General features: G+C 40.0%; 1 protein-coding gene across 3 annotated transcripts in view; it reads right to left on the reverse strand.

Moving 5' to 3' along the window:
• The window catches only part of LOC128888731 (phosphofurin acidic cluster sorting protein 2), a 66,256-nt gene that overhangs the window by 14,197 nt on the left and 38,164 nt on the right, over positions 1–13,895 (reverse strand). For all 3 annotated transcript variants that reach the window (XM_054145825.1, XM_054145824.1, XM_054145826.1), the window contains exons 2-4: positions 4,857–5,160; positions 1,601–1,888; positions 325–427 (exon numbers count right to left, since the gene is read on the reverse strand). In XM_054145825.1, the coding sequence (XP_054001800.1) occupies positions 325–427; positions 1,601–1,888; positions 4,857–5,160 (695 nt within the window). The remainder of the gene's footprint in view (positions 1–324; positions 428–1,600; positions 1,889–4,856; positions 5,161–13,895) is intronic.

Raw genomic sequence — 13,895 nt, forward strand, 5'->3', positions numbered from 1 at the left:
TCTTTAACGTGAATTTAACGTTAATTTAAATCCCTATTGATTTCAGATGAAAACATTGATGGTTTTAGGTTCGATGATGACTTCCGACGAGTGGCAGCCGATATCTTCCATATTTTCTGAGAAAATACTTTCAACAAAATCACAATATTTACTTGAATACATGTATAAGACGTTCTCAAAGTTTCATTGAATTATATAATTTCCTTTCTTGCTAAAAAGAATTCATGCAAATCTCTAAAAAAAAAAAAAAAATGTAGTCCTAAACCTATTCGTCCCCTTCGTGGTTCCACGAAGTGTGGTTTCTTTGAAGAAACGCACAGTTACCTGAAAGCTTCTGCCCGATCTCCTCTTGGTCTTGATCCAGATCCTCGGAGACCCTAAACCGCCTCTTCAGCAGGGCTATGAACTTCTGCTTCAAGTTTCTCTGCTGCAACACCCACAGTACTCCCGTTAATACCAACAAGGCTAGATCGCGAGCAGAGAATCTTAAAAGTATGACGTTTCTCCCGAATAAAATGAACAAGAACAAAGCACATCAGTGTCGAATTTCAAACACTTGATATTACTTAAACCAGACTTTCCGCTTCGAATTACTCGCATGGAAAGCTTGTTAGGTGTCCGTCTCCGATTGTTTTGATTTTTGGATACGTTTCAAAGGACCGAAAAATAGGATAGACGTATTTTTGTTATACATATAGGCTTGTTTTCATATTTAGGGAGTGAAACGATCTCCTAAAGTTTCAGCTGGAATAGGCTATCTCCGAAACTATTCAAGAAGAAGCTTCATGATTTTCTATCTGCGTATAAAATCTGGCCCTAAATTTTGTACAAAATAAATTCTTTACGACAACCGCCTGTTGCAGCTGAAACTTTAAGGAGTCGTTTCCCTAAATATGAAAATAAATTCTTTATGATAACCGCCTATTGCAGCTGAAACTTTAAGGAGTCGTTTCACTCCCTAAATATGAAAACGAGCCTGTATGTATAACAAAAATACGTCTATCTTATTTCTCGGTGCTTCGAAACGTATCCAAAAATCGAAACAATCGGAGGCGGACACCTAAGAAGCTTTCCTTGTCAGTCTAAACTCGATGATGAAATACCAAAGGACGTATCAATAATATACTGATGGTGTCGAGAAACGTACAGACAAGGGACTAGTACTGATATCAAAGCACGTGCCCGACGGCATATCGATAGAACGAGTATCAAAGGACACATCACCCTTGGTGTTGATAGTCGCACCTCACACCGAAGTACAATATCGACTGTATCGATATCAAAAGATGTACGAACAGGGTGGTGGATGTTTAAAGACTTTTAGAAAACGTCATTAGCAACCTGAAAGGGTCTTTCAAAGGTGCCAAAAGCCTCTCAAGAGGCTCGCCTCGCGAAATAGACGTTAAAAAGCAATTTCACAGGAACGCTATTCTAAGCGTATTTTCTACCAGTTTCCGGTCCCTTGCCTTTATGGTATCCATCAGGCTCGTGGACGGTGTCCGGTACGGGCTAACACGATCAACGAGAGAAACGTCTCGGTAGTCGAGGCCACTCGATACGATGGGAATTTAACAAAGCAGAACTGATTCGTTTCACGCACCCTGGCGTTGGCCGGAATCTTCGCACGGCTCTTCCGCCTGTGCATCTCGAGCGTGGGCTCGCTGTCGCTGCCTTCCGCCTCGCCTTCGGAGCTGAACTCCTCCTCTTCGTCGCTGTACTCCGGGCAGAGCCTCTCGTTCGGATCGTTCATCAGTCTTTTGTCCTGGTCGACTGGCTGCGAGCTCAGAGCCACAACACTCACGCGAGCTAACGCCACGGAGTGACCACCGTATTTCTCGGCCTTGTCCGACACCAGCTCCAGCTCCAGGTCCATTTGCTTCTGTAACACCTGCCGACAGAGAGGAACAGGTGCGTCGTTACTAGCTCCGACGAGATTTCAAGTAATTAAGAAGAATCTGGGTTGGGCTATCCATTTGAATTTTTCTCTGCGTTATTATGCTGTAGAATCGAACTCTGTGCTTTTATACTCGCGTATTTATCATTCAGGTATGAATTTCGTTTCAAGTTCGATCTCACAGTATCTCATTCACCGTCTATAACCACATTAGAAAATATATATTTTCAATGTACACGTATTCCGTGCGTTCGTGTATTTTAACCCTTTGCGCTCGAGCTATTTTTTCTATCGAATCAAATCCAATCCATTTTCATAATAAATTTCTGCAAAACCAAAGACTCTGCTTTCAGAAGAAACATCTACGTTCGCGACTCGATGTATTATTATTTCAATGAATAATTAACTGGATTCCGATACAAGTAACATTGAAACTGTACGTTGAAAAATTACTTTGAAATTACACGTGTCGCCCCGAAGGCGCCACTCGAGCTCCGCTCGAGCGAAACGAGTTGGTACACGTTCGGAACCGCGATCTCTATGTTTAAGAATCGCATCGAACACGGATCGCAACTAGAGCGCCAACCTTGAAGAATGCTCTATAGGACGAGAACACACGCAGCTCGCGGTGTAACAACAACTGGTGTTTATCGAAAACGATACGATGGGCACGAAGGTGTTAAAAACTATAGTTGATGATTGATGATCACTGACGTAAGCACGGACACTTCGAATAGATGGTAAACGCGCGCATAGGTACTATAGAACCTCGATGAAAGCAATCTTGATGATTGCACGACAATCTTGTTTGTTGACAAGCGAAAGAAATGATCACTTAGCAATGAGTGAAAATAGAGATGGAGGAAACGCGATGATAAGTAATGGACTTGTGCCGCGTAGGCGGGGTTCCTTCTTATCGAATTGGGTGCATTCGTCATTCGACTAATCTCGAATCACTATTTTTCTGCAATTATCGATATTCTACCGCGTTAATTCATTCGTACGCTCTCGCGAAGCTGTAGTCGATCGGTTGATCAATTCATTCGGTCCCGATTGGAGCTACGCGATATTGAACATTGAAATGCTTTTCCAAAGGGACGCGATTTACCTACAGAAGCCTCGAACACCATTCACTGCGACGCTAATACGATACAACCGATTCCCTGGACACAGCCAGATGTCAAATCGAATAAACGATACCGCTAGTGTTACCTGCGACGTAATTTGTAATTCCTGCGAGGTTCTGGTTATTTCATTGGTATATCTCGCTGACCCGTTGTAATTGATACGATCGGGATGGTATCATAGACTGGAAACGTTTGTTGCTTGCTCGAGCTTACTCGCGAAATTGCTAGCACAATTTTTATATAGCGCGTGGCGAAAAGATTAATCAATATTATGAAGAAATAAATTTTTTTTAATTTCCTACCACAGTGTTTTTGCGTGAGTATTTTTATACCTTTTCGATTTTATATTCTTACATACGTCATATTTACTGTTTCTCGCGGATCTAATTTATTCGTCGCCTTCGATTGCGGAATACAACATAAAGTTACTTTACAATGATAAAATATACATACACGTATATAAGCGCATATATATATATGTAAGCACAAGTTCTAAATATTCTCGAGTAAACGTTTTCTCCCGAAAACGAAGATACTTTGGCACTTGTAATAATAATAATATTATTAATAATATATTTATAATATATTGTATAATATAGTAACAATGATAATGATAATGATGTGTATAAATGTCCGAAAGAACGTTCTCATTTACTAATAATAATAATAATACATCGTAATAGTTATTGGTATTAATCATAATGTTAATTGGTAACCGAGGAGACACGAGAACATTTCCAACTTCAACGATTTTTAAAATCTGTATTTCAAGATTTTCACGATTTCCAAGCAAGCATTCGTAGAACGTTTATACTCGGTGCAGGCAGTCGCCAGATTTTCGCAGACAGCCTCGACCAAATATTTTACCAAACCGCAGCGTCCTGGGGTCGTTTTCTCTTTCCATTATCGCCTCTCCCACGATCTAGAAAACCGGAATCCGCTTACACGTGTCTCGACGGGTTAACATTTCAACTCGTGCCTCATTCAGAGCTTACGCGACTTTGAAAAGGACTTTCTACCGTGATGTACATTAATCCAGGCTGAAATTAACTTGCTAACTGCTACTGGGACGTATCGACAGCTACGTCCACGAATTGAACTTCGCGAGTGGAGTAAAATCGAGAAGAATTGGAAGACAAAATTAAAAATTAAGACGAAGCGTTAACTCTAACGTGGTGTTGATAATAATTGTGCTATTATTATAGGGCAAAAAAAGGTGGACTTGGCAGTTTTGGGGTAGGAGCAAAGGGTGGATCGATCGACTTACTCGAGCTGGAATTGAACTTTGCAAGCGGAGTAAAATTGAGAGGAATTGGAAGACAAAATTAAAATCAAGATGAAGCGTTAACTCGAACGTGGCAATAGCGTGGCGTTCATGCTCGTGATCGTGGTGGATCGATCCATTTACTTGAGCTGGAATTGAACTTTGCAAGTGGAGTAAAATCGAGAAGAATTGGAAGACAAAATTAAAAATTAAGACGAAGCGTTAACTCTAACGCGGTGTTGATAATAATTGTGCTATTATTATAGGGCACCCTTCGATGCCTTCAGCTACAATTTGTCGCTAAAAAAAGGTGGATTTGGCAGTTTTGGGGTAGGAGCAAAGGGGTGGATCCGATCGACTTACTCGAGCTGGAATTGAACTTTGCAAGCGGAGTAAAATTGAGAGGAATTTGAAGACAAAATTAAAATCAAGATGAAGCGTTAACTCGAACGTGGCTAGAATGGATCGTTCATGCTATAACAGCGCACCCTTCGATGCCTTTAGCGAGAATTTGTCACAGGTGTACTTGGCAGTTTTGGGGTAGGAGCAGAGGATGGATCGATCGACTTACTTGAGCCATGTTGATGACTCCCTCGGCGAGGGTCTTGTATCCGAGCATCGTGCGATTTTTATAGCGTTTCCGTCTCTGTAGGAGTATCAGGAGCTTGTTACCGTCCCTCTTGAGGTAATGGGGGTACTGAAGGGCGAACTGTAGCTCCAATTCGGTGTCCAACATACCCCCTGTCGGAATGGCCATTTCGTTCGAGCGCAGGGTCCTCTTGGAGCTCTGCATCTTCACGGCGATGCTGATGGATGTTAGGTCCGAGCCTAACGGCCGTAGAATTACCAATCGGCTCAGGGTCAACGAGCACAACCTGAAACACACGCAGACATCTCGTGTCAGATTTCGCCATTTAGGGGTGAATTATGGATCGACAGATTTCAATTGCGCGCTTAACACGTTCACTGTCAAGATAACACTGATATTTTTAGAAAAGTACGATGGAAGTAGTTCTATCCAGATTTATTTATTTTGTTTTTTTTTTTTTTATTTTTAAGCTTCGTCTTGAAAATTAATTTTTCACCGTATGAAACGACACTCGACGTGTTAAGAAGATACATTTTTGTGGAGTAGGTATGTCCTCCTATGTAGATGTGTGTCTCTTTAAACATGCATCTTTATTCCTCTCTACTTTCATTCGTCGATTAATACAAAATTAAATTGTTAATGACATTTTTCTCCATGTATAATTTCTTGATAATAGAAACACATATCTTTGGTAACGAAAGCGAGCTGAACCGAATATCTCCATTGATTAGGATCTCCGTGATCCACTTAAATTGTTGATCCTATTTGTAGACCTTCTACGAGATATAATTCTATAAATTAACGTCTGTAACTCTGACTAAAAATTGCGAAATTACTATTTTAAGGAACCATTAGGAAAGATCAAAGAAGACGAAATTTAAATACCCGCGACTTCGATTTATCCACATTTATCGGTAATTTTAAATACGTTCGAGCCCTACAAATACACCTACTGCTGCACCTTGAATCGCGCTTCGTTCTATCGATACTTACGAGTTTCAACTAATTTCAAACACTTCCTACGAATCAATCATCAGGAACAATTCAGCGCTTTGCTCGCACCCTTTGCAATCATAAATTATACGCAAGCACTCACTTCATCCTTTCACACACAAAAAAAAAAAAAAAACAAAAACAAACAAACAAACCTACCAAACAATAATATCGAATCTCCACGTTTTTCGTTCGAGTTCGATCGTTAATTAAAAATTGAAGAGCCCTAAAGGTGCACGCTTTGTATCGAAAACGTATACGAGAAGTTAATCGCGATTGCAAAGGCTGCTTACATTTTAGAGGGAATCGAGGGCGCTCCGCTTCTGAAACGAGGCCAAATTGAAGCTCAAAGCAAAAACGGTGGTACGTACAATGGTTATCGATCAGGTAGTACGTAGACAGCGATAACAATCGTGTCCGTTTAAAGACGTCACTACGATGCCGTGCCGTATGAAATATACATTCATTCTACGTATGATGGGACATACAGCACCGTTCCTGTTTTATCTTCGTCATCGGAAGCACGTCAGTCGTTACCATTCAACTCGCGTGAAAAAGACGGTTCTTTAAAAAGCTCGCGTTCAGAAAAAAAAAAAAAAAAAAATAATAAAACACGCAAGCGAACGATCTTCATCGTCCAAATGGCTCCAGTCGTTGAAAGAGCGGCTCTCCTAATGAATATCTCACTAATTTATCTTACGGATTAAATTGGCAGGTTTTTCAGCAGCACGAACGATTCATATGTTCTTGATTCGTTAACGTTGCGTTAAACAGAAATAATTGGTGGATAACGAATACAACGGAAAATTGAGTACACTACACCGCCACGTAATATAAAATTCGTTAAATGTCGAATTAACGATACTATCAAAGTTGAGAATGCGAACAATACAAAATACTTTTCCACTTGGAAAACGAATGGGGAAAAATTCAATGTCCAACGAGTTATACAAATCGTTATTTATAATTATTCGTACACCGTCGATTGATTCCTTTTTCAATGTACTTTTCTACCGAACATATTCTCATCGTAAAAATGATATTCTCAAACTTTGAATCGTCTAATAAATGTATCGAGATTAACGACGAGTTTTAGATCGAACATTTTAATTAATCGTTATCGAAGCAACTTTCGATGGAATTACAAATACCCCGGATACAAAATCCGTGTTAAAATACTCAATGAAAACCATAACGTGTTCCTTTGAAAATATTGTTACCGACAAATAGAAACCTGCCAAAGCCGTGTCGCGGCGCCTGAAAAGATTCAAAAGTTACTTTTCAAAGTTTATAAATGTATAATACACGTATCATTTACCCTTACTGTTAAAGTATTCCTACCCCGGTACGATAATAATCACGTCATAATTTGAGTGCATTAAACTCAGTCGACAGTCCAATCGACGAAACCTATAGCCGGTAAGAACGCTATTCTCGCGGAACGTTTGCCGCACGCAAGGTGGTTAGTTTTATTTTTGAAAAGTTTCCGCCGTTCTAGGGGTGAATACTAAATATAATTCCGCAGGGTTGCGAATACAGGTGATGTTTCAGTTTCGCTATACCGAAACAGCGTTGCACAACTACTTGCGTGGAGTATTCCGCAAGGTGGTCGCGAGTTATAGAACAGTTCTTCCACTCCATTTACCTCGTCCCTTATTCCATCCACGTCATTAGGGTGTAACATCGCAATTACGGAACGAATTCGCTGGACTATGAATCCAAATACGCGGCTACGATATTAAACGGTACGCTAACGACATTACGCGTTAACGAAACGTTGACTATTAATATGTCGAGTATTTACTGAGTATGTGTACATTGTATACGGGCTATGTACGATTAAATGAAGGCAAGGAGGTGAGCGAAATTTCTGGTGGTATTCGAGTGTTGAATTTCTTACTAATTGGCGTTTAAATACGTGAGAAATATCTGCAAGATAATTAATAAGCGGTGTATGAAACATGGTAATTTAAGGGATTTATTTCATTGCATCGAAAACGTGCCAAACTAACCAATTTGTTTCTCTGAAACAGAGAATATATAAAATAATAGGGAGACAATAAAACAATGAAAATTATACATAATATGCACGGATTTAATAAATCATCGATATCTTTCATATTCGTAAATTTTATTTTCTCAATAAACACTCTATAATAATCACCTGAACGGAGTGCAATGAAAATCGATACCTACGTATTAATTAAACATTTCTAATCCACACAGTAACACTCGTATACGTTCATATAATAATAACCGTCAGGATTCAAAATTCGTTGGAAACACTACTATCGATAAACTTTATCGTTTCGAACCACTACGAATTAATTTCCAATGATGTCTAAAGTAATTATTAATTATAAAAAATAGTTTCAGATGTTTCCTTCTTTTAATAACGCACCTTTCTCCACTTCCAAAAACCTTAAATTCAATTCCATGTTCAATTACGTTGTGTTTCGTTAAAATTATAAATTTTCGAAGCAAGCGACTCGCGCGAGAAATTTTGTTTCGCATCGGGGTAACTCGAAAAAACTTCGAAATTAATAACAAACGATTCGAATAAAATTTTGCCACACTCTGTTTTTATTCGTAGGAAACGTCTTGGAGACTCGCGGTGGAGTAATAAAACGTAGCGAGAGAACATTAAATGGAGAGGTTATGGGGGCGTGTAAGAGAAGAAAAAAATAGAAACTGAGGGAAAAGGTTGACCGATTTATTGACAAGCGCATCATAGCCAGATAAGAAAATGTGAAAGAAGGAAAGGTAATACGCGAAAGAAAGGCCTCCGGAGCACGATGCCATTGAATGCAACTCGTGTGACTCCTCAGGCCACGACGATTCAGCATGTTTCTATAGTGTTGTTCAAACTATGCTCTGGAAAGCTATTGTGCATTGATAACCATTTTTGCCATTCTATATCCATTTTCCATCGTGGTTTAGAGCGAGGTGAATAAGTAGAGTACAATAAAATGGCATAGAAATTATGAAAGTATTATGAAATCGTTCGTGAAATATTAATACTTTCTTACCTTTTATATTAATTATTAATACGGATAGAAAATGTTTGCAAAAGCGAATTATAGTATCGAGAGGGTTGAACATCTTGGACGCATCGTTATCGCAATATCGTTGTTCCAAAATATATCTTTTCGATGCCGAAGAAATTAGAGTTATCTTTTGATCAAAGTAATTAGAAGAAATAAGATCGTAAATCGGAAACAATGACGCATCGGGTATATGTTTATGGTACCTAAGCATTATAATAATTTCTGTGTAACGAGAAAAACTTCATATCACTATACGATAATAATGCTCTATGGAAATAGTAGAATACTCGAGTGGAATAATTTCGAGTTGCTTCGATCTCGTTGCAAACTGCAAAGTGCAGGAGAAATTGACGCTTGTGCATTAAAGTGCATCGCGTGGTTCTCTGTCGTGTAAGGGTTAGGATATTTCTAAGAATCGTGTCCTATCGGCACGAACTCACTGAATTCACCCTCTTTTGTCGCACGCTGTCATCCATTATGCAATAATACTTCCTCGCCCTCGACAGTAGCTAGTAATTTCGTATTATTACTCCGAATCGATCGTCGTATCTCTTTGCGAATTTGAGCAGGAAGAGCTAACCATAAATCAGCCCCACGCGTAAAGAGTTTATCGAAGGAGACCTTATAATTTTCTTTTTTCATCAATCTTTCGCGATCTCTCACGATTAATTATGTCAAAATCGATATTAAAGTCGGATACATTTCGCACCGATGTAGTTTATTAAAAACCAAAATTCTAAATTTTGACCGAACGTTTATTACCTTTTGGAAAACGGTTCACTCGCGGACAGAGATACGCCAAATTTTATCGGAATAATACACGATGAATATAAATTTGTTTATTCAAACAAACAGCCACGTTTTATTAATTAAGCATGAATTTCAATCGGATAATATCATTCAGATTGATGTTTTGATTAAATGAATAATGGAGCAGATGGTGTTAATGTTTAATTCGTTATCGGAGATCTTGATACCGTATTTTATCTCCAAATTTAAGGGAAATATTCACGCTTCGAAGCTGGTAGATACGATGCGATAAACGAAAAAACGCACGAATTTTATCAACACTTAATTTCATAATTTCACATAATTTCATTTTACACTTCAAAAAGGAAGTTACTGATTGCTTACACGTCCACGGATGAGTTGATAATAAAATTGAACGGTAAGAGGCTGAATCTGCAGGGTTGCGTAAAATCCGGTAGGTAATTGATAATTAAATTAAATAATAAATTGCTCGCGACATGTGAATTCCATAAAAATAAGGTACGATACCGAAACAAGCATCGAGCAAAAGGAGAAATAATTTTAGATCGATGTTCGTATATCTACTATGTTTCTTCGGCATTGAAACATATCTATAATTGATACTCTTCTCAGCAGAGTCTGAAATCGTAAATTCCTCGATCGGAAATTCATTAAACAGAATTCCACTAAAATTCACCGACGAAATTTTATGAAATTTTTGCGTGATGTTTTTTAAGATCAGCTTCGAAGTTTCGAACCACTCCGAACTGCAACTACTGCCGTAGTTGCACGCGACCGTGGATGCTAGGTAAAACAAAGACAGCGGAGTAGGTGAAACGAATAGCGCAAACGGTTCGCAACACTAAATTCAAATCGGTTGCGTCCGTATGCGATCGGCCTAAGAAAAAAAAACACGCACCCTGACAAATCTCGCGTAAACGACATTCACGTCTTCCGTATTAACGAAGCGTGCTGGTCGTCGCAGCGGGAAGGGTCAAGAACCACTGACACGCAACGCATCCTGCGGCCGAAACGCTTCCGCGGTGGAATCGATCGGTCGGGATCGATTTTAAGCGCATCGTGGCGTGCATCATCGCGAACAAGTCAGCCGTGAAACGCGGTCCGTGGCATCGACCGACGCGGCGAGCGTGCACACGAACGGTACGTCGCATGAATCACCGAACGCCGTCGGCTGATGAATGAGCTCCACGTCAGGTAGGTACCCTGCCGAGGTTCTCCTCTCCCGCTCCTTGACCCCAACCCCGCCAAACCCGTCCGGGCACGCGATTCGCGTACGCGTCTTGACCTAGCTGCACCCCTTTCGCGATGACATCGAGGTAATCCGTGGATTAACGACACCGTTTTTTCTTTTAGGTCTCCTTTACCAAGTCCCTCTTACACCCCCGCCGTCACTATTCCACCCCCGCGACCCCCGCTCCTTTCCCATATCGAAGTCGCGAATAGCGGTCGCGTTGCGCCGCGAAAGAAGCAGCACTTTCTCTCTCTCTCTCTCTCTCTCTCTCTCTCTCTCTCTCTCTCTCTCTCTCTCTCTCTCTCTCCCTCTCTCCCTCTCTCGGGCGCAACTCTCGTGATTCGACGGCCTCGTTTTTCGAACAAAGGGGTGGAAAACGTCGTCGAGGCTTTTTGTTTCGAATTTCGCTCGCGGGATGCTTCGCTTTACTTGCTCGAATTTTATTTCGGTTAATGCGACCATTTCGGGGTTGGTTTCTGAGGATTCGTAATCCGTACATCGGTTATCGTATCTTTGGGGGTTCGATGCCTCGGTTATTGTATTATCCGAGGTTCGATACGACTGGTTCTTGTGTAATGTACGAGTCGATACACTGGTTAGTCTGGGATTGCAATGAAATGGTTTGAAACTCTTAAAAGGTTCGAGTCGGACACGATTAACGTTAATTATTCTTCGTATATTTATGGCTGTGTATGTATATGTTTAGAAAGTACGTGTAGGTAGTGTTATGCGAGTGTAATAAATATACCGCGGATATTTATGCATTTATGGAGAGTATAGATACGAAGAAGTATATACAATGATGCGTATAAATGCGTAAACATATAAAATATAAAATATACGTTACAATATTTACGATATGTACAACGTACTATCAGTCAAGTTTCCGTTTTTTATTACAGTCTATACCAAAATATGATCTTGTGTAGATATTAGGAGTCTAATAATAAATGTTTCTACTTTGCCTGGAAGTTTATTTCTGATTCGAAATTCTGTCCTTCTCTGTATACTGAATTAAAATACGAAACAAATTTTTATTTAGAAATATATATTGTTCACCCGTCCATAGATCCCGTCCAATTTATCTTGAAAAGAATAATATGATAATGACAAAAGTTTAAAAACTCTACTCGAACAGGTGAAAGAATTTTGGTTTCAAGATTTTACGCAAATATAAATGTCAACAAAATTGCATGGGATTGATTCGGCAATTCTACCATGTAGTTAGAAAGTTCCTAATAGGAATACTTAAAACTGCAGGCATTGGTTAGAATCGATAGCAATGGCGTGGAAATTGAACTGAATTCTATTAGGGTTGACCATTGTTTCGCGTTTAATTTGATTATAAAATAGTAATCGTCTCTACCGTACGCTGGATTAAACTCTGTCAGGATTCGTATTTGTTTGACGTTCGATACTGTCGCGGTGCGCAATTTCGAGAGAAAATACCATTAGAAACCGCTGTTGTTTCGCGGAACACCTAATCCGATAATAGAATAGCAATAACCTCTGCACGTTGTATACCTCCGCTATAAAAAAAAAAAAAAAAAAAAAAATATCGACGAAGCAAGCATTTCTCATTCGAGCTTTTGCTTGTGGGAAAAGTTTAAAAATTCATGAAGTACGCGACGTAATAATTTTTATATCATATACGAATTTGAAAATACATTACGCTTGTATACAAGATTGTGCAGGACGCAATAAAGTGACTTGGACTATGCGTGCACGCGATAAGCAACGATTGCTTTATTTTTCGTACGACTCATCCGTCTGTATAACGTCCCCGAGACTTGACGAGGTCAATAACATTTTTATAACACATAGAATGTATAAATAATACCGAGAATCTATCGCACGAATTATTAGATACACGTATATGTATTTATCGCATCGATCGTTTGATTTGTTACGCGAATGAATAAATACCGAGAGCTATGCAGGGTAGCTTGGAAATTCCGAGTGTCGTAGAAAGCTTTGAAAATTCTAAAGTTTGAGAACCGCTGTCATTTAGATCGCACAAGCTTTGTCATTTGAACCCCTGCGTCATTCTAGCCCCTCTGTCACCTGAACCCTGATTTATGCTTCGAAACACTTGCCCTGTCCTACCACTTTCATCCGTTGCTACTGAAATCCTTAGAGAGAGAGAGAGAGAGAGAGAGAGAGAGAGAGACTCTCCTGTAGAAGGAGTTCAACATTTAACCACGAAAGAATTTCTGAGGACTCTATTAAACTCTTATAAAAAAAACTTATTACCCTTCTGTACTTTCATAAACACTTTTACTTTTTCCACGGGTATTAACATTTCTATCGGACTCTTTGTATTTTAATACGCTCCATGGTAATCTTTCCACGATAACAAGTTCTCGCAGACAGTAGAAACGAAGTAGTGCGCGATAGAAAAAATAAGACACTGTTCGATAACGACAGATAAACGAGGATTCGTTAACGATGTTCGTGCCCTATCATTTTTATCGTCGGTTCCGGTTGATCGACGGTCTATAGAAACGTGAAGCGCAGGTTCAACGATAAGCTTATCGCGCGGTTTCGTGTGTAAGAACGCAGAGATCGGGGGAAACTTTCTCGTGTCCTCTTTCCACGAAACATGTAACTCCTTCGTTATCGCGTATGGATTAGGTTCGTCTACATCTTCGTCTGGTTTTATTTTAAAATAGAATTTTCCGTTCGAGATAAACTCCTGGCTACGTGCCGCACTAGTCGCTCTACAGGGTGTCCCAAAAGTCGAGGAGGAGCCGGAAATGGGGGGTAGCTGAGACGATTCCGAACAACAATCTCCTTTGCAAAAATGTCGGATGGGGCTTCGTTAAGGAGATATTAACGGAAAACGCTGACCAATCAGAGCGCGCGTAGACCGTTGGAGCGGCCGCGGTAGCGAAGGCTACGCGCTGGCGGCCGCGCTTGTACGCGAACAAGTGACCCGACGTGCATCGAAGGACATTGACGCTGCCGCCTAGCGCGTAG

The sequence above is a fragment of the Hylaeus anthracinus genome, unplaced genomic scaffold (assembly GCF_026225885.1).
Source record: "Hylaeus anthracinus isolate JK02 unplaced genomic scaffold, UHH_iyHylAnth1.0_haploid 11994, whole genome shotgun sequence".
In the NCBI taxonomy this organism is placed as follows: domain Eukaryota; kingdom Metazoa; phylum Arthropoda; class Insecta; order Hymenoptera; family Colletidae; genus Hylaeus; species Hylaeus anthracinus.